The 21,794-nt window shown below is 40.5% G+C and overlaps 2 protein-coding genes and 1 long non-coding RNA gene across 6 annotated transcripts in view; 1 reads left to right on the top strand and 2 right to left on the bottom strand.

Moving 5' to 3' along the window:
- The window catches only part of cdk18 (cyclin dependent kinase 18), a 637,630-nt gene that overhangs the window by 166,582 nt on the left and 449,254 nt on the right, over positions 1–21,794 (bottom strand). The gene's annotated exons all lie outside the window — the stretch shown is intronic.
- Positions 1–21,794, bottom strand: part of epha8 (eph receptor A8) — a 152,602-nt gene that overhangs the window by 66,888 nt on the left and 63,920 nt on the right. For all 4 annotated transcript variants that reach the window (XM_085158887.1, XM_085158888.1, XM_085158889.1 and 1 more), the window contains exons 3-6: positions 14,648–14,701; positions 13,326–13,469; positions 12,370–12,519; positions 6,019–6,334 (exon numbers count right to left, since the gene is read on the bottom strand). In XM_085158887.1, coding sequence (XP_085015013.1) covers positions 6,019–6,334; positions 12,370–12,519; positions 13,326–13,469; positions 14,648–14,701 — 664 coding nt within the window. The remainder of the gene's footprint in view (positions 1–6,018; positions 6,335–12,369; positions 12,520–13,325; positions 13,470–14,647; positions 14,702–21,794) is intronic.
- On the top strand, positions 16,391–19,163 carry LOC146519176 (uncharacterized). The gene is made up of 3 exons (XR_014874000.1): positions 16,391–17,438; positions 17,529–17,576; positions 18,712–19,163. It is a non-coding gene; the product is annotated as an uncharacterized LOC146519176 (long non-coding RNA).

The raw sequence follows: 21,794 nt of genomic DNA, 5'->3' as shown, positions 1-21,794 counted from the left end.
GTCTGTATGCTACCATAAATAACAGGTTGCAAATCCACATTTCTGTGTTTTAAATTGGATAATCATTTAATAATGAGACACAAATATGAAATAAATCCATGAAGGGATTTATAAAGTGTAAAAAATTGAATTATTAATGTTGTTAAACTAAAGTGTTTAATTTTTTTTCCATCTACAGACAGACAGAAAGATCAATTGATGGATATTAAAACTGCACAGATTATCGAGTGTAATAAGTTGGACAAAGTTTACAAAGCGATATTTCAGGTGTGATTCTGTTTTTACTGTTTCCTCTCTGACAATGAAACTTTTTCTTTTTCACAAATGAAACTAACGTCGGTTATATACTGCTGAGTCTGTAAAGAAGAAAGAGTTTTATTTTTAGTGGCTTTAGCGTTTTAAAAAAGAAAAAAAATGTGGCTACAATTTGGAGGAAAATTCCAAAAATTATCTCTGTGCGGAGTTTGGTGGTGTCGATACTCCACTGGGGATTTGGAGGTGGGAAACGAAGGCTGGAGCAACATGAAAGATATTCAAAGTTATAAAAACAGCAATTATTCAAATGTGTTTCAGTGAATTCTTAGAGAGCATGTCAGGAAGATCTTTAAAAACTTCATTTAATCTGGAATGACAAATAAAGAACATTATTGTTGTTGCACATTTTAATGATGTTTTGGGGATATGTGAGGAGGACAGATAAGGAAAAAGGCATCATCACAATATCACAAAAAAAGTGATAATGTATGAATATGCATCACATTATTAATTAAATTATTAAACCTGTCTTCTCTACACGTTCGACTTTACGTCGTTGCAGCTGGAACAATAAATCACCTGAAAGCATGAGAGGTACAGCGGAGTTCTCGGAGTAGGAGGACGCGTTGTGGTCCACTGACTGAGCAGAGCTAATACACATCTGTGAGTACGAACCCTCCCTTTTGCTCTATCTCTCTTGTTCTCCCACTTCCCCTTTGTGTGTGTGTGTGTGTGTGTGTGTCAGGGTTGGATGGCCCGACTGAGCTGAGTAAATGTGACCAGACTAAGTGTGTGTGTCTCATATCAGTGTGTCCTTGATCGCTCTCACTGTATGGGGCACTTTAGCCCATTCTTCACTGGCACCGGGAGGCATGCCTCTCCACACACACGCAGACACACACAGTATCCACCTGCACACACGCATGCATGTACAGCTACACCCACACACACTCAGTGTTTTGATGTAAACGCAAGTAGACGAGGGGTCCAGTCAACCGCTCCGCCTCCGCGTCTCTCTCCCTACCCTCCTCTCTTTTTCCCTTCGTCTTTCATTGCCTCCCTCCCTGTGACATCTTTAACGGCATGTCACGCAACCCTGTGCTCATGCACACGCGCACACCATGTCGTGCTCTCTGCCAAAGCTCTGCATCCTTGTCTGGGGAGAGCCACTTAAGCACGCTCATATACGCACATATTCAAACACAGTCATGTCTGATTTTTTTTCCCCTTCTGCACACACACACACACACACACACACACACACACACACACACACACACACACACACACAAGCAACTTAAGCCATCTTCCTTTCACCATCTCGTGCCCTCCCTCCTCTCTGGGTCTCGTCTGGTCTCGTGTGTGCGTGACTGTGGCTGGCTGTGGTGAGGGCAAATTAGCACAGCGACCCAGTTTGGTACCAGAAGAGTCAAGACATCAGCGGAAGATACACTGAAAACTCTCCCTTTCCACTGCAAAAACTCACTTTGTGCTCTGACACAAAAAAATAGAGGGTATAAAGGAGCAGCTCCAGCTGAGGATTATCACAAAGTAAAAGAATTCTATTTTCTCTTCCTTTTCATGTTATTTCCTCCCTTTAAAAGATCCTATCTCCACAACCTCAGACAAAGTACAGCAGTGTGTTACATTACAAATGTGGTTCCATAAACAAAACGTGAACTCACCGTGGGTTTTCCCTCCACCCCTTTCCTCTGCTTTCTTTACCGGGCTCTGTTTTGCATTTCTCTGCTGCTGCTAATTGCCTGCAACTAATTATAGAAGGTCTGTATGTGGCCCTCTGAACCGGACACACGCTCACTCACGCACACGTGCGCGCACACACACCGTTTCCTATGCTTTCAAACACATTTTGACAAGTAGCTCTCACTGTGTCGAAGTGAGAGGGGGTTTGCCGCTGGCCTCAGACACAACGTAGATTTGTGGGTGTGTGGATGAGTGCGCGTAGATGATGGGAGGAGGAAGGCTAAAAGGAGGGGGATGCTAGCAAACCGGTGTTGCGTGTCTCGTTCGGCTCGTTTAGCTGACAAACTGCTTTTAGCGTTTAATTATCCAGCGCTGTATGATTAATAGATTTTAATTACTGTAACCCAATTGCAAACTGAAATATGCACAGGTCTCTGAATGAGGTCAGCCTATCAAATCCCTGGCGAGGGAAAATCAAAAAGGACAAAACAAACTGAGTGTGAGGGCAAACAATAGCAGATCAAAAATCTCTTTTTTCATCAGCGAACGAAAGAAGAAAAGCGAGCTCGGGCAGACAGACGGCTGTTTTCATCAGTATTTACCTCCTTGAGGAAAATGTTAGACCTCTGAAAGGCTTTTGACCAGACCTTGAACTTTTTCGTTTCATTTAAAATTTTCTTTACATGATCTGCAGCCGGAGCTTCAAAGAGACTTTTGGATTCGTTAGAAAGGTTAGAACCTTTCCACATTCGTGCGTTGCTTCTAAGGCGTTTTGCATTCTGCACACACGCTGCTGCTGCTGATGCTCCGAGGAAATGTTCATATAGCTAATTTACTGTGCAACTGCAATGCGTGCACAATCATTTTCCTAATCAGAAGACTGAATAGCACTGATAATTTAAAACGCGATCTGAAATCTATTAGTAGATACTTTGTAACTGAAGCTGCCTTTTACACAATCACTTTGTCTCCATAGCATTGCCAACGTTGAGCCCAAACAGCACTTATGGAGTTTAGTGTTGACGACCTTGAAGTAGGATTTGTCCCAGCTGACGGGAAACTAGTGACAATTCCAGTTAAATGAGGCAGTGCACGATGAGTTGTTGGTTTATCAGACACAAGTGCCAGCTCCAGGTCTGACAAATGAACCTAAAAACTGCAGTGCTTCTGATGACTCCAAAAGAAAGTCACTTCCCATAGATTCCCAAGTTACTTTTGATCATTACAAGCATATTTACACCCTATAGTTTCCACATTCATACAAACTGTAGATTAAAGTTTTCTAACAGCTCATCCATAAGGGTTAAAGTTTTGAAATGAGCTCAGCATAAAAGGTGTCAGACTACGGTGAACATGCAATCAGAGCATGAAAGAAAGTAACAGCAGCGAGTAGAGTGAGGTTTTACTCAATTCTTCATTGGCTCATGTATAGTAGATATATTGGATAATAGTTACAATGTATAGTTCTAAACTTCATATCCCATAATAACAATGGTTAATATGTAATAAACTGTCAGGTTGCTACATTTCAGTTAACTATCATTTACTGTGCACAATCACTAGAAAAATTCTTAATGGTAACCATTAATATTTGTGCTTGTCTAGTGTTTATGAAACTATGTAAATAGTTAATAAACTGGAATGAATTTGATAAAATTGTAAAGGATACGTATAATACCTTTAATATATGTACAACAATTAAAGAGCGTATTCTAAGTAGGCAGGTAGGGTGGGGTGTAGTCGTGGTGGTCTGGGTAGCTCACATTTTTCTTTCACTTCAACTTTAAGCTGACGAAGTTTAGTTCAAATTACATTCTTTGATAATGAAACCTTGAATAGAAATTGAATAAAAAGTAATGCACTCGTGTCCTGTATGCTAATTAATCTTTAGTTTAACAACAAAACTTGAAGCAAAGTCGTTTTCCATTAAAATCACATACCACAAATTCAGACGTACAGATTAAATTGGTCAGTTGTGACACAGTGCAACAGGATGTAACATTTAAGATAACTTTAAGGTAAAAATGTGTTCATAACATACAATGTGTTTGCCTTTGCACTTTCAGAGCATCGATTATTACTCAAGACACCCAAACAGTCGATGTGAACCTGTTCTTCTCCTGCTGACATCACGTGTGCAAGCACGAGAAATAAAAGTCGAATAAAAAGCAAAACACCTGGAAACCAGCAGCAAAGTAAAAACCACGAGCTAATGGCAAACTGCCATGTTTTATAACCCACTTCATCAGGTTTAAGTGCACAGCCCCTGCTGAGCAACAGTTCACCTCTCTCTGATTAACTTTGTTCACCTCCAGCTCTCTCTGGAGAGTTAACAGTGTGGGTCACCCTCATCTCGCCGTCCACCATCTCATCCTAACGCAACAATTTCCCTCGAATACTTTCTCTGTTTTTGCAGCATTTGAGCATTCTGTGGTCTGTTAAATGGATTTCCAGTTTTTGTTCAGGAACAATAGCAAAGGTTTTAAGTTGACAGTTTTTTTTATGGAAGTACAAAAAATATACTTCTTACTAGAGGTGGGAATCACCATACATCCCACGATACGATATTATCACAATACTTAACGCACGATACGATATTATTGCGATTTTTTAAAAAATATTTTGCAATATTCAGATTCTGTACATAAAGGTAAACTTTATCAATATTCATTTTATCTAATATCAAAGTCTCACACTCAGTCTTTCTCTCATTTCAGTTTTATTGTTGACAAACTGAACGGTTTGTATTACAGTCTAGTCCAACTTAACTGAATCAACCATCTGGTACAATTACAGCTATTCTGAACTATGCAGTTTATGAAAACTATGCAGCCCCTTCAGCAACTGAAGAATTTGAAAGGAAATTAAAACAAAATATAATTTTACATTAAATAAAAAAGTTTTAAACTTAATTAAAATAAAACATGTCTTAAATTAAAATAAGTAAACTGTCATGTTTATTGCTGCCAAAAAAAAAAGTTAAACACATTTGGACAGTGAAGGAATGTCAGGATTCTTGCTCAGAAAAAGGATCAACATGCTCTGAAGTCAGAGCACAAAAACCTTTTTTGTAACAAAATATCGATTTCTGCTGTCCCTGTATCGATACATTATTAGCAAACAAAATATCACCATACTACACAGTATCAATTTTTTCCCCCACCCCTACTTCTTACCATGGATACTATGGCTGCACAGTTAAATAGATCTCTTTGTAAAGTACTCCCTTAATGGTTCCCACAGTCGGCACATGTCATGAAGGCTGACCTATAACTGAAACCTTGAACGCATGTTAACCTTCCCTAGGTCGCTGTTTAAGATTGGGGTTAGGGTTAGGTTCAAATCTCTCCCTTTATACCCAGAGAGAAACTGTGCAGCCAAAATTCATGTCAGAAATCATATTTCAACTCTAACATCTTCCAGGTTTGAAAACTTGCCAGTTTATCACGAGGTAAAATGCAGCATAACAGAACCTTCCAGGTACAGTTATCTGTGCCTCATGAGGCAGGCTGTCTACTAATTGGAAAGTTGGTGGTTTGATCCCTGGGTTCCACATGTTGAAGTATCCTCAGGCCAAATACTGAACCCTAAGTTACCCCGCAGTGGGTTCACTGGAGTTCACTGGAGTGTGAGTCTGTGTGTGCATGTATGAATGTGTGTGTGACTGGTTGAATGAGACTTGTGAAAGTGCTTTGAGTCCTCAGATAGAGTAAAGCAGTTCTACATAAGCAGCAGTCCATTAACCATTTATCTAAGGTTAGGGTTTTTAGCTTTTGCTAAATTGGCTAAGAGTTGGAAACTATCAGATCAATTTGGTGAATAGACTTTTTTTTATTAAAGAAAATATAAAAAGTGTCTGATGCCCTTCACTCAGAATGGTCATTTTCTTTGTTCCCTTATTTTCAAAACATGAAAAACGAATAAAATGTTTTAAAAATGACACACAATGATTGCTCAGAGCAGCAGCTTTGCCTCCACTGCAAAATACTACCAAACCAAAAGTGCAAACACACCATGCACCATAAAGACTTAACGTCAGTGGACTCATTGCAGACTTACCTATGCAGGAGTCCCTGTGCTCCTCAAATCCAGCCGAGCACACGCACCTCCCGATGGGCACCAGCCATTCCCCCTCTGCACTGCAGTACATTTTGGGTGTGTCCCTCTCCTCAGCGTGGTCCACACACTGACCTCTGACCTCTACCAGAGATGATGAGTCAGCCCCCGTGACCACGTCAGTGAACACAGCCAGGTTACGGTTCACGCCCACACAGCGTTTGTAGTACACCCTCACCGAGGTGAGGGCAATGCAGGCGCCGATGTCCTGGAAGGCCAGGTAAAAGCCCCGCCTATTGAGAGGGCCCACACCGCGCACCTGTGAGAAGACAGGCGGGAATGCTCTTAATTTTGCAGGAACTTACCTGTGCACAATTTAAAGCCCAAAGTGTACATGAGCATGCATGTAGTAACTTTCTAGAGTTTAGAAAGTTGTTTTATTTATTTATTTTTTTCATAAAACATAAACAGTGGTTGATACAGAGGTTTCTTAACAAAACAGGTGGAACAGTATGAATGCAGCTGTAATTTAATCTCTGGACCGGTGTTTGGTGCTTTGCTTTGGCAGCAGTCATTAATCAACTGCTCCGCTTCCGACCACAATGAGGAAACAGATGATTTTACATTTTTATATGCTTGTTTTTCATAAGATATCACATCACAGTTGACTACTGTTAACACCAAGGAGCTAATTTACAACATTATTTTAAAAGTTTGCAGCAAAAGCATCTAAAATTAGGCAAAAACCTTGTTCTTACTAGTAGACAGATAGAAGACTGGCCACCCACTCTGAAACAAGCTGGGGTGGCACCTTTCCCTTCAAAGCCACACATTAACTTTTTTTTTTTTTTAGATTGGTTGCTTCTCACAAACATAAGGTTTGTACAACATGTGGCTGTGCTCACAGCTTAATGCCTGAGATGACAGGTTTTTTTTCTTCTCGTAAAGGAGACACAATAAATAAGAAATATTTTGTTATTTATATATTATTCATCTCACAGAGACAAGTACAGTGGTATAAAGAAAGCACCTATTTTCAGTGTGTAAACTCTCAATGCTAAATGTTTTCTTATCCCCCCCAATTCTTGTACATATCTGCGGTTGCTGCTATAGGACAAACGACAAATGAAGCCCAGCATGATTCAGTGAAGCTCACTTATGTCCAGTGACAGTGGTACTGAGGTAAGTTGTTGAGGATATCCTGAACTCTTCTGTCAGTAAGCACTGCTGCTAGGAGGAGTTAGTGAACCTTTCTTTGAAATGGACAGTGTTGGGGAATAACAGAGTACATGTTACCGGCGTTACGTATTTAAAAAACATGAGTAACTGTATTCTGTTAGTGTTTAAAAAGTTGATAATTAGAATCCATTTACTTCGTTGAAATAAATGGATTACATGGCGTTCTTTTTGTCTTTTATGTATATATATATATATATGTATATATATATGTATATATATATATACATATATATCTATATGTCTTAATTAATGTTAATGTTGGTGGCATCAGTTACACAATGGACCGTGAGCCAGCACAACCGAGCCAGCAGTGCACGGGGCAGGGATGCATTTCTTACTTGAAAATTCTGACACCACTTCATATTTCACTAGCTGGGCCCACGTCCTCATTTTAGGTTTTACAGCGTTTTAGTAGGTAAAAGTGAATGCTTTGACATGAATTGAGCTACAGTTTGGGGAAGGCCTCGAAGGGGACTGCCGATGGCTCCCGGGCCTGGCAGATCCCCATGCAGGAAATAGAAATGAGGAAGTTAAATTGAGAACAAGGACGGAGGGAGGGTGGGGCATGTAAACGAGAATGAACAGCTTTCAGAACTGGGGGAACCTATATAGATGACAACTGGAAGGTGAGTGTTTGGAGGCGTGGTCCTGCTCCTGAAATTCCGATAGATAATCTCCAATTAAAGAAGAAAGGGACGGGTGAAATCTGACTGTACAACCAAGCTGCTCTCCGAGTCAAAAGACTCCACCTCAAACCTAAAGAAACATCTGGAAGTAAGTTATTTTTTAAAAACTAACATTAGCCTACTGCAGCTACCTTGTTTTTGTTGTGGTAGCTATCTGGGTTATGTGCCACTTCAGTATCTTCGATGTATTATTGCTGTGTGATTTATTACTATTACTGAAGGGTACTCACCACCGAGCTAACGCTGTTAGCTGACGTTAGCTGAGGTTAGTTCTGTAGTGGAATACTGCTGGAAATGGATAGAACATTGGTGTACTCGGACACTTAGTCAAATTCTTATAATGCGAGAATGTAATCACATTGTTTATCATAGAGAAAGTGAGATTTTTAGGTCCCAGCTATGCCACCTAATTGGCTGGCATAGCGCTAGCTTATAACCAGCTGTTGTTGTTTAGCTGGCTCACTGTCAGCTGTCCAGAGACAGGAGGGTTGCATGTCTAATAAACTGAAAGAGCTATTGATTATAAGATATACTACATATGTGGCTGGTCTCTAGATACAGACATAAATCAAGGTGGATGGCGCCATGTTTGGCGATGGCGATGTCCATCTCAGCCACTGTATTCAATATGGCGGGGAAACATGGCAGCCTCCACAAACCTGCACTCGCTCTTGATTTTTTTTAATGGATTAATTCTACATTTATGAGAACGCATTAGCGTCAATTTTCATTTTTTCTATTAAGCAACCTTAAAACTGACTTATTGTACGTTTAAAAGGGACATGTCTAAATGCCCTCCATCACTGCAGTAGCTTTGTTTGCACACCTAATTGATGAATTAAATAGGCATTTCACCATCAAACAAACTCATCAAGCTTCTGATGCATCAACACTGTTTTGCTAATTAGTCAGCTAATTATGAGTTTTGCTGCTCTTTCCAGGTTATCAGGGGGCTGCTTCTGTAGCTTTTTCTTGTAAGAATTAAACATATGCTGTGCAATCATGAATCAGCATTTGTCATGAGGCAAAAATTATCATTTCCCTGTGTGCTACTCCTCCCCACTTAAACATAGATGCACATTAAGTGATCAAGTGATCACCTTACACAAGTCTAGGATGGTTCATAGAGGGGATCGGGCGTTTGCGGTTGTGGCGCCGAAAATGTGGAACAATCTACCTCTCCACATTAGAAAGGCCCCAACTGTCACTCTTTTTAAATCCCATCTTAAAACATATTTTTTCACTTTGGCTTTTGATACTGCATGAGAGTTACCAATTCTTTTTATCCTAATTTTCTTTTAATTTTCTTACCTGTTGTTGATGTTAATGTCATTATTTAATTATGACTTTGTACAGTCAACTCTGTGTTGTTATTAAATGTGCTGTATAAATAAATAAATAAAGTAAAAATATATAAAATTACTTCTTTGGATTCATTTGTGAAAGTCACAGATTCTCTACAATATATATCATTAAGTATAATTATTATATTGTAATTCATTTATTTTTTTAATGATCTAGTAACAATATTATTGGCCACACTAATATTTGTAAAAATAAAAATTAATGTCTACATGAAAAAAGAAACTGAATTTAAATACTCTAATTAAATATTTATTTTAATCTTTTTCCTGCTGCATGGTGAGAAAACCTGAAACAAGGCAAAAAATCTGCTTTAAATTTCTAAATCTAAGATATAAAAAGACTACAGTTCCTGTTGTGGAACCTCATACACACTCCACTGTTGTGAATCCTAACCTCAGTCATGAAAATGACATGTTTACAGCCAGACAGAAAAAACATTTGGGCCTGTTATAAGCTTCCCTGTCATATAAACTTTATAGCTAATGCTCTTTCTGATAGCTAACTTTGAGGCTAACTCACACCACACTACTGGCTCTCTCAGCTGTGTTAATGTGGTTGTTATATGGCCTTCTATGAGATTCAGAAAAGGCTTCAGTATTGCTGAGTAACATTCTGTTTGTATTGGTACAATTAGAACACTGTATTGCATTTATACAATGGTTTCATGAAGCTTGCTAACCCAGCTTGCTAGCTTTAGCTGATAACTAAGTAAATGTCCTAATACTGATTGTTCTGCTTCCAAACAGAGTTAGGTATCAATAATAGTGTAGTACTACTATCCTACATCAAATTTGAAGCTGTTGTCAATATCAAATCACATCTGAAAACACTGAGCCAAGTGCTGCTATTTGTTTTCTCTCACAGCTGTGCAGACGGGAGCTCAAAACAGTTTGAGTGACGTGACTGGAAGAGGCTCTCCTGTGGATGTGGATGCTTCCAACTTGTGTTGAACTTGTGTGGAGCTGTGCATGCTAACTTACAATCCAACGTGAGATTTTGCTTTGAAAGCCTGGTGTTAGGTTTTGTAATGTTGATTGTCATTTATGCTTAGAAATATCTACTTATATATGCTTAGAGTTTTATAATTAGTTTTAGATTGGTAGAGGTGTTTAATTAATTGTGTAGTGATAGGATGTGTGATCTTTAGCAGGCTGCAAAGGCTTGGTGTGCATTCCAGAGTGTTCTGGAATCCACACCTACATCCTGGGAGCATGGGAAGAGGTCGTACCTTGTTTTATTGTTTTATGGTAGGATAAACGTGGCTATATCTGTTTTAGGCTAAGTGCTTTTTGTTTAGATGAACTGCTGGACTTTCCAGACCAGTAGGTTTAGGGAAGTCTTTATGGGGTCACACTCTGACCACACACACACACACACAGGCAAGGTACTCTTTGTTTGTATGTAGACGTCGTATGTTAATGAACCTATGCATATTCATGTAACCTCAATAAAAGAGCAGTGTTACGGGGGAGCGGACGAGAGCAACTGGGGTCAAGCGAAGGAACGGCGTTTGTCCGGTTCTCTCCCGAGCACAAGAAACATGAAGAACTTTGCCTACTTCGTGTCTTGCTTTGCTGTGTAATTATATTGTCTTCAACATTCCAGCGAATAGGTTCAAGCTACAAACCTATCACCTGGACCAGGGGTCTGCAACCTTTAACACCCAAAGAGCCACTTGGACCCGGTTTCCATGCAAAAGAAAACACTGGGAGCCGCAAATACTTTTTGAAATCTAAAATGAAGATAACACTGCATATATTGTTTTTTTACCTTTATGCTTTGTGTGAACAACTAAAGTAAGTAAGTAAAGTTTATTTATTAAGCGTTTTTCACAGAGAGGCAGTCACAAAGCGCTGTACACAAAGATTAAAATAAACAATACAATCAATAGACATTATACACAATGTAAAAGATCAAATGTAAATAATGTAAAGAATCTAAAATACGTAGATCAACAAAAGGCTTGTTTGAACAGAAAAGTTTTTAACTGCTTTTTAAAAGAATCCACAGAGCAACTAAGGTGTGTTGCTTATGAAATCCATGAAGTGCTACAGAGAAAATTACATTTTATTTATGTAATTAACACATTTTGAACTCTTAAAGAAATATAACAAAAGGAAAGACACCCAGCTGAACTAAAATGATCCAGCAAACAAAAACTGTTGTGAGCCACCACCCTTATATCGCCTTTGGGCTTTTGGAGCCTTGACCTGACTTTTAAAAAGTAATTGGAAAATATAGCACTATGTTGCTAAAAAAGGAAAAATAGATATTTGCAAAATTCCGCCTAAATATGTATTTTACCTGGTTAATGTGTGTGGCGGGGCGTGGTCTGCAGCACCGCTGGGAGGCGGACGCACCTAAGCTGCACCCGCAATCACGCCTCGCTGCCTTAAAGTCTGTGCTCTCTCTGCTGTTGTGCTGGTGTGTGTCGGGCTGTGAGCTGAAAAGCTACAGCCGGCTGTATGCGTACAGCAACCGTGTGTGAAAAGTGGTCAGTAAAGAGATGCTGAAAAGCATGTTCATGGAAACATCTTCGGGTCTGCCGTGATATGTTTACAATAAGACTTATGGTCCCGACCGCTGCGCACAGTATCTGCAAATCGGGGCTTTCATCTTTACGCAGGACTTTAAGCTGTCATCTGTGAGGCGTGAGCGGTGTTTGTTTTAACATAGTTCACGGTGGAGCTGCTGACATAATGTGGATCCGAAGATCCATAACTGGCCTACCTGGGGTCAAAAGTCTCGATAAATGCATGGCGTTTCGGCGGGTACACCGGCTTCCGCGAGTGTGATGCTTATTTTGAGCGGTGAAAAAATAATAAGATGTAATTTTATTTTTATATTTCAAAATCACAATAATCTTCCAATTTAGAACTACAAGTTAAAAAAAGAACTAAACACAAATAAAATACACTTCAGCTAAATACTTCTAATTTATTTTCCCAAACCACCAGGAGCCGCAGTATAAGGACAAAAGAGCCGCATGCGGCTCCAGAGCCGCAGGTTGCCGACCCCTGACCTGGACTGACATTCATCTGTAGTATTGCTGAGTTACTCGTACCTCTGTGTTGAGTTTGAGTCGTCTGACTCCCAGGTCCACCCCTGTGAAGCTCTCGTCAGCAGCGATGGTGTCGATCTTAATGAACTGGTTCTCCCGTATGGCTGAGCCCACCGCTCTGTCAGACTCGTAGTAGTACAGGTTGAAAGTTTCCTGCGGAACAATTATGGTGTCATAAGTACTGCACGCTTGTTCATCATATTAAAAAATCAGAGGTATGTTGGAACCATATCTCCATGCTTTGCAAAAGCCAAAATACTGATGTAAGGTTCACAGTCTGTCATTTTCCCTCCCAAAGGTGGCATTTGGAAACAATTTCTACAAATAATGTAGTCTTTTCAGTTCCTCTAAAATTTGTTATTTTCCCTCCCAATGTAAGATGCAATCACCACCACAGTAATTCAAAAATGTTGCTCTTATCTTGTTCTATTACCAGTCCAAAAGTCAAGTTAAGGACTCATGTACATAAACAAGTTTGTCAAGTCTTGCTAGCATTGGAGCACTTTTGTTGATAAATAACTAAGATTTAATAAGTAAAATTTGACTATCAGTGTTTATTTTATTAGCATCATTTTGAGTAAACTACACAATAGTCCCATTGTTACTTCTGGTTAGCTTCCTAGCTATGGCAAAGCTTTCATAAGTCTATATTTAGGTCATTCAATGAAGTAACAACACAGCCTCAGAGCTGCAGCTGGTTCTCATTTTCTCAGGTTTCGGATGGTCATAATTAGTGTTGTGATGAAAAATGCTTTAATTTTAGCACATACGACAGACCACCAGATGGCAAATGTTTGATACCATTACTCTGAGTTGACATAATACTCAGAATAATGAGCATACTCAATACAGTGAACACAAGTTACTCTGTGTGCATTTTCTTTGCCAGCTTTAGTCAACAAATGTTGGACTTCACCCACCCACCCCCTCCCCCCCTTTCCTTCCAGTCTGTCTGTTACCTTGCAGGTGCCCAGTACTCCAGGCATGCTGTTACAGTCTCTCAGGGTGAACTTGACCTCGATGTAGATCCTCCTGGCTCCTTCCCGAGGGAGCCAGCCTGTCACCAGCCAATTGTTCTGGCTCGGGCTCATCACGTTACAGACCTGATTCAGAGGAAGATCTGTTGTCATTTCACAGCTTCTATTTGGGACATGTACATAAAAGTCATTTGCCTTAACATTAGTTTAGAATAAAATAAATAAATAAGAATATTTCCACATAAGAATTTTGAATGGGGAATAAAAAATGATTATTTTTATTGCTACCTCTGGCAATTTTCTAATTTAATTTGTTATTGTTAATTAATATTTAAGAGCAAATAATTAGGATTTAAGTAAGAAAATTGTTGAAATTTTTCATTTTAATAAGTAAACTCTAAAGTAAAGTGTTTATAAACTACACAAATGTCACACATATATTTGCATTTTCTTTTCTTTTCTCAATTTGAATTAATTTCATTAGCTGGGACCACGTCCGTCCGGCCCCATTACACCATTCAGGTAAGACTTTCAGAAAAAAACTGTGATGTGAGTTGAACGATGGAGAAAAACAAACAAAAAACAAACAAAAAATAGTCCCTATATTATTTAAAATATTATTTAACAACATCTAGAAGTCCAGGACTGGTCACTTAACACCAGACCTTTTGATGTAAAACATCTCAGCATCTACAGTTACGGCTGCAACAGTTTGGCTCAAAGTGACTGTTGCTGCAGTCATGATGGGATTGCTCAGATTTAGCCAGTATAAAGAAGTCAACTCAGAAAAAATAATTATATCAATATCTTTGTCGAATAAATGATTGTATAAGCTGATTTCTCTTATTGTTCGAGTATAATAGCTTTATCTGTGGGAACTGTTTTATAAACAATAAAGTGTCCAACTATATCAGGACATGGAATATCAGCCCTACTGATATACTTTCCAAGGATTTCATTGGATGTTTTTGTTAAAGACTAGTCGATGAATGAAGACAAATACATGTCAAAGTACCATCTGTCACAATCATTCAGGTGCAGACTGAAAACTTACAGATAAGTTAAAATTTTTCAACTTTGGTACATAATGAGGAATTGTAATTTCTGCAGTATTAGTAGTGCACCATCTATATAACCGAATAAAATAAAGAACTGATTTATGATTAATTAATTCACAGTTTGTGTTTTAATATCAAACTTAATTTAGATGGAAAAATCCCAGTTTCCCCAGGATCAAGGTAAAGTTCTTATAACAGTTAATCCTAACACACTCAGCCCCACAGTACAATACGAACATTACACACCTGGTATGTGTGGATAGGACTGAAGTACTCGTCCATCTCATTAATGGCATCCCACTGTGGAAAGAGAGAGCACGACAAAGAAGCAAACATTCTCAGGTTAGTCAGACGTTCCTGCATTTCTCAGATTCATCGTTTCTATTTCCCACATGATCGTGCATTCTTTTGTGATCATTAGTTTTGACATCAAATAAAACACGAGGCGACTGCCGTCACAGAGGCGGCAGTCGAGCAGCAGATGCGTCATGTACTGTATGTGAATCTCAGAGCATGTGAAGAGCAAGGTCTCAGTTTCCAGATGATTGGTGGTGATTTCAAACCTCATTATCTTGTGCGTGTGTTGGAGTGACAAATGTTTGCCAGTCAGAAAAAAACTGACCTTCTCATTCTTTTTCTCCGAAAAGCATCTTTTTTCTCGTTTTTAATCTGTTAAACTTAAGATCTGAAACATGCTGATTCATTCCACCTGATCGTGCTGGTGCGCGATACACACATGCAATCACAAGATCTACATTTCAGCATTGTTGGAATTCACTTTACGGAATTCCGATGGGGAGCATTTCCTTTAATGTAATCCACCTCATGTACCTGCATGTGATCTGATTTACACTGTTTACTGAATACCGTTGGTGGGTAATTAAAGCATTACAGGAGGAATAGTAAGTGCAATGCTTTGGTATTTCCAAAAGTGTTTATGTGTGTTACACTTCCTTGCATCTACATTCAGGCTTAGACAGAAAGTCAATCACAGGAAGCCCCTTTCACTCCTGTCCTGTATGGAGGAGGCAGATATACAGTACCTGTCAGCTGAACTCCTAAATTCGTCTATCTACAGATACCCAGAAAATGTTCAGATTTTATGAAGTACAATAAACAGGAATATTAAGTTCAAAATCATGTATTTAAATGCACCATTGGGCACTGTTCTGCGTCTTTCCAAGAAGAGGGCTCTGCCTTACTAAACATACCGCTCAGACTATTTTTGTATTCACAAGCACAACAAATGTAAACGAGGCATTTTAATTAGCATGCATTTGCATTTCATTTCACATGTAGATATGCCTGAAACTGTATAGCTGGTTGACACATAACTGTCAAATCCCAAATCGTTAGTCAAATTAGTCAATGTGAGGGTCTAGAATCAGATTTCAGTGTAGGGTGACAGTCTAATTCACCTGACTTTATGATAATGATGAGTGTACATGTAAAATACACTTTACAACAGCGGTCTCCAACCTTTTTTGCGCCACGGACCGGTTTATGCCCGACAATATTTTCACGGACCGGCCTTTAAGGTGTTGCGGATAAATACAACAAAATAAAACTAGTACCGGTACCGAAAAAAAGAAGATTTATTCATAACACACGTGTGTTATGAATAAATCTTTTTTTTTTTGGAAAACCGAGTTAACGATAAAAACGATAATAAAATAACGCTGAAAACCGATAAAAACCCTGAAAACCATACATTTCACGCCTGAGCCTCAACTCTCGCGGCCCGGTACCGGTCCGAGGCCCGGGGGTTGGGGACCGCTACTTTACAATACTTCATAAGCAGCTAAAGAGAACAGAGGCACCCAAAGCACATATAGTCACCTCTGGACATCCATCCTGTAGCTAGCGACAAGTTCATAGTTAGGGTTAGATTTACATTTACCCCCAATATGGAATTTTTAAATTTTGGCTTACCAAAAGGGAACTCTTATAAAAAGTAGGACTGTAAGACCAATGTAACATTTAGTTACATTTTTAAATTTTACAGGTGGCTGTAGCTCAGGAGGTAGCGCAGGTCATCTACTGATTGGAAGGTTGCTGGATCGATCCCTAGCTCCTTCAGTCTGTATGCCAAGTATCCTTAGGCAAGGTACTAACCCCAAATAAGAGTCTAAATGTGTATGAATGAATTAGGAAGTACTAAGAAGCTTAAAAGATGTGCTTGTGTGATTGGATATATGTGGCATGTTGTATAGAGCAGTGGTCTCCAACCTTTTTTGCGCCACGGACCAGTTTATGCCCGACAATATTTTCATGGACCGGCCTTTAAGGTGTCGCGGATAAATACAACAAAATATAACTAGTACCGGTACCGAAAAAAAGAAAATTTATTCATAATACACGTGAAAAGACCCAGGAAAACCGAGTAAACGATAAAAACGATAACAAAATAACGCTGAAAACCGATAAAAAAACTGCAAACCATACATTTCACACCTGAGCCTCAACTCTCGCGGCCCGGTACCAAACGACTCACGGGCCGGTACCGGTCCGAGGCCCGGGGGTTGGGGACCGCTGGTATAGAGTACTCCAGAAGAGTAGAAGAGTGCTATACGTGGATCAGCCTGTTCACCATTTAGTCTCTGCATTTTAGCATGTATCTAAAATGCAACCCAACTCTAACTGTGTTGGATCTTAAAAGCTGAATATCCAGGTGCAAACCTGTGTTTCCATGGAGGGAACATAGGCTTGCACTTTCACACCTGTTGAGCATCAACTCATTGTGCTGTGTATTTAAGGGCCAACTGTGGCAGTCGTTCGCTGCCAGTTCATTATGTCCACTCAGTATCTTTATCTGTCTTCTCTTTCCTTGCCTGAAGTCGGATCCATATCCATTGGAAAATCAGCCTCAAGGAGTCGAGAGTTCACAGCCAATCACAAGCTTTTGTCGGTCTCACAGCCAAATACTCTCTGTGGATTCCTGCCATTCACCTGCCCACTGACTCACCATCGACACTCTGCTGCTCACCTTGGATCTTCCCAGAACCCTGTTCCAAGGACTGTTCTCCTGCACTAACAAGTAAGACCGCAACTTGTCCACTCACTTTATTTTGGCAATTCTCTGACTGAGACCAACTTTATCTAATACTCTCTTTCTCCTTTTCTACAGATACTGCCCCAGTACTCCCTACTGCCTGTCACTGAACTCTCTTCATTTGTAAGTAAACATTATAAAAATTGTAGTCACAGTCTGCTCTTTGGGTACAAAAAAAGTTTAAATCATGATAGAAAAATGACTCTGGAGATGGCAGTTTCAGTCTTTCTGTGACACAATGACTCATCCGGACATGACTATCTCAGAAATCTAAAATAGCCTCCGACTGACATTTATGGTTCCAAGATGGTGAATACAATTGGGTTCCACTGATTGGCCAGTTTGTGACATGTCAAAGATTATTGCATTATATGTGAACTGTATTAATTGCATGAAATAAATGTTATCATATCATGGAAAAGTCATTTAAGATAAACACATGTGAAGTTCAATTTGCATGTAAGCACCTATTACAATCTAGTCTAGACTGGGTAAACTGCTGTATAGAAGGACTTTATATATTCTTCCTACTTATAGTTTTCTCTGTATGTGCAAATCCACTTGCTCAGAAACATCATACACGAAGATGAGAGAGGGTAAATATCATCCTTCTCAGCTCCTCTAATAGTAATAAAAGCATCCCCAGACTTTTATTGAGGAAGTGGGGATATTCTGTCAACTGGTTTATTCGTGGTAACATGGAGACTCAATTGTGAGATGTCAAAACTTCATGCAAATAACCAGAACTGTAGGGGAATGTGATTTTGAGAGCAGCTTTCTTCCTTTTTCATGCTTTTGTTGAAAAAATATTTTTGCATGTTACATAAAGCAAATAGATGTCCTTATAAAGGGTGAATTGTTCACAAGGGTGATTTCTATGGAATGAAATGGGTAATTTTATAAATAAGAAATCAGTTTAATTGTAACTTTTATGTGAGATCTGCCATTTAACACTAGCCAAACCGATGATTAACTATGTAAACTCCCCATGGCATAGATATCCATAATAACTACCATTGGAAAACACAAACAATATCAAAGACAGAAAACGATCTTCTAAACTAAAGGAACAATTGGTGCCATAAAGCAGTGCTTTATGGAACATTACTTAACGAATAAACACCACATTTGCAAAAGATATTTTGCAGCTGGAGCCTATCCCAAGACAGCTGGGATGTTGCACCTTTGATGAAGATGTCGTACAGCTCTTTCTAACATGTATGTCCAAAACCTCCCATATGTCTTTCTTGTTTTTTAGGTTGAGATGTGGCCTCCAATCTACCCTTGCTATGATGGCAGCATGGAGAAAACTCCCCTCCATGGCTGACTGCAGTGACCATAAAGTGGACCCACTTTATCCCACCAAATGCACAATTACACATTATTACAGAGCCACTGTCATTATAACAGAACCAGGTCACTGCTAATGGTATGATAAATTTTGAAGTGTACAGGGCTGTGCTCTCTGCTCTTATTCAAACGAATGCTGAAAAATGCAACCCTGAATGGACAGCACGTCACAGTACAAATAGATAATAATCGAAAGCGTACTGCAAAAGCAACCCAAGAGTTTCCCAAGGCAAAGAGAATGGAGATTCTTCAATGGCCAAGTCGGTCACCTGAACTGAACCCAACGAGGCATGCTTTTTAGTTTACTGAAGAGAAAACAGAAGGGAGAGAGACCCACAAACAAGCTGGGCCTGGCAAAGCATCTCAAGGGAGGGTGTACACCTCACCCCTGGCGTCGTTGCCCACCTCTCAATTTTAAATACACGTAGACATTGAGGGCTAGCAGGAGGGACTATGCGCTTACCTGCTGCTCTCTGGCAGGTAGCTCCATGCCCTCCTGGGTTTTAAATGCACCTTAGAACACACATACATCAACACTACAATGAGCGGGTGGAGGGAGGTTAGGAGTCTTCTTTCGCCCTCGTTCTCTGCGGTCTGCTGGAGCAGGGGGGCTAGGAGGAGGAGTTGGCCGTCCGACTGGGGTCCGGAATGTGGGGCCTCCCTGCTGCTGCGGAGTCGGGGCGGTCTGCTTCTCCCCACCGCAGGGAAAAGGGTAACACAACCTGGGTCTGGGTGCAGTTCCCCCCTCCAGGGGCAAGGGTACCTAGACCCGGTTCGTAGAGTACGCTTGGGGAGTGTGATTGTGTGTACAGCGTCTCTTTATGTCTGTCTCCACGTTGGTTGAGTGTGGAGTAAGTGCATATGAGAGCATGAGGGTGGGAATGGATGTTTGTATCTGTGTGTGCCTGTATGTCTGTGTCCATATGTCAGGTTGGGTATCAGACGCCACCTCTCTGAGGACAGCTCAGGCCCTCCAAGGTTTGGAGGCCTATCTCCCCCACCACTTCCCCTGCCGGGGGCGGACTCCCTCAGACATCGGTGCGTTGGTGGTTCTTTGTGTCCGGGGGTGGGCGTCCGGGTACACACCGGCTCACTCCTTGGCGGCTGCTTATCGGGGCCTGGAGCCTGGGGCTCGCTTGGGCCACTTCGGAGGTGGGGTGCCCCCGGCCTCTCGGCCTGGGGCTCGGTCACTCAGGCACAGCTGGCTGCCGGCGGAGCTCACGGGCACGTCACTGCAACCCCCCCGGCTTCTGCTCCGTGGCTGCTGGGTGACCCCTCATCTGGGACTCTCCTCAGCTCTTTCTGGGACAGTGGCACGGCTGCCCCTCTGTTGGTCTTCCTTGGTCTCTTGTGTTCTGGGGGCCTCTTGATGTCTGGAGTTTTGATCTCCTCCATACCTGCTTCATGCCCTGGAGGACGGGGCAGTGGCCCCCCACACCCTCTAGCAGATCATTACATGAGGGAACCTTTTAAGAAAACAAGCGCGTCCATGCTCACAGGTGTACACACGGGTGATCACACACACAAACTACACCCTTTTTGGCTCCTACCTCAATGCACACTGTGCTGCACAATAATGTTTAATATTTAGTATTTACTGTCATATTCCCATATATCATTGTGATGTTGTTGATTGTATTACTCTCGTTTTCTTCTGCTTGTTTTCTTTTTTCTTTCTCAACAGGTGATCCAGGTGATCGATATATGTATTTTTTTTCTATTTTTTTTTTCTGCTTATTCTGTTGGTTTTTGTTTTTTGCCCTTCTCCCCCGTCCCTCTTCTCAACTGTTTTTCTTTCCCTCTTTCTTTCTCCCTTTTCTTTCCCCCAGTCAAGTCTGTCCCGTATTCAGCAAATGAAAATAAAATAAAGAATAAAAGGTGAATCAAATGGACCATTACGGCAAAGCTGGGATGGTCAATTTGGTAAAGAAAATCCGTTGGGCATCTTTCTTCGCCTTTAGACAATAATTCTGATGGCAAAAGAGCCAAACAGGACAGGCAAGAAGAAAAAAAAAAAAAAAAAAAAAAAAAAGCAGCATCTCAAGGGAGGATACACAGCGTTTGGTGTCCATGGTTCAACACTCAGTCATTACTCAAAACAATCCTTTAAATTGTGATGTCAGTTTTTCCACTTACTTTTGTGTCTCTGAAAATGTGACACTATGTATTTCCAAAACAGTTATTGACATACTATACAGTTTAAAATCCACTCGATCTGCACAGAAGCAGTGTTGGGAAGGTTACTTTTAAAATGTATTCCATTACAGATTACAGAATACATGCCCCAAAATGTTTTCTGTAACGTATTCCGTTACGTTACTCAATGAGCGTAACGTATTCTGAATACTTTGGATTACTTAATATATTATCATGCTGTTTACAACTACATGAATGTACTATTGCTGTGATTTATTACTGTTACTGAAGGTCCGCGGCTCCGAACCGTAGTAAAGGGACCTCTGGCTAATACGGTGGGTTCGTGTCGGGCTGGTAGCTGAAAACTAGCTTTACTTTGTTGTCTGGGTCAACTTTGCTAGCAGAGACAGAGAGAGGTGTTGAAAGGCTGCTCCAACGGAACTAATTGTTTTTGGAGGAAAACACGAACACGGTGTACAGTCGAGTCTTAATAGCTTACTTACAACTGGGCTCGTCAGGCTCTCTTCTTGGCTGCAGTGGTTATTATTATATTTACATGCTTCCAGCTCCCGTTTTTGCTCGATGACAGCTCATACTTTTCCTTTTTCTCCCTCCCTCGCTCACAGACACATAACGGGTATGGCAGTCCATTCTCCCTGCAGCACGGACTACACTGCCTATGATGCTACATTCTTTAGAGCTATACCTGTAGCATTCTGCCTATTAGCTTAGCACAACAACAACAACAGGCGCTCTCTCACCCAGGAAACACGCAGAGAGAGAGCATCACCCTGTAACCATGGCAACCGCAACGCTGCCGCCTGGAACAACAGAACGTAGCTGTCAAACAAAACC

The sequence above is a fragment of the Neolamprologus multifasciatus genome, chromosome 5, assembly GCF_963576455.1.
Source record: "Neolamprologus multifasciatus chromosome 5, fNeoMul1.2, whole genome shotgun sequence".
Taxonomy (NCBI): Eukaryota; Metazoa; Chordata; class Actinopteri; order Cichliformes; family Cichlidae; genus Neolamprologus; species Neolamprologus multifasciatus.
The sequence above is the reverse complement of the archived record's forward strand: the minus strand, read 5'-3'. Positions and strand labels throughout refer to the sequence as shown.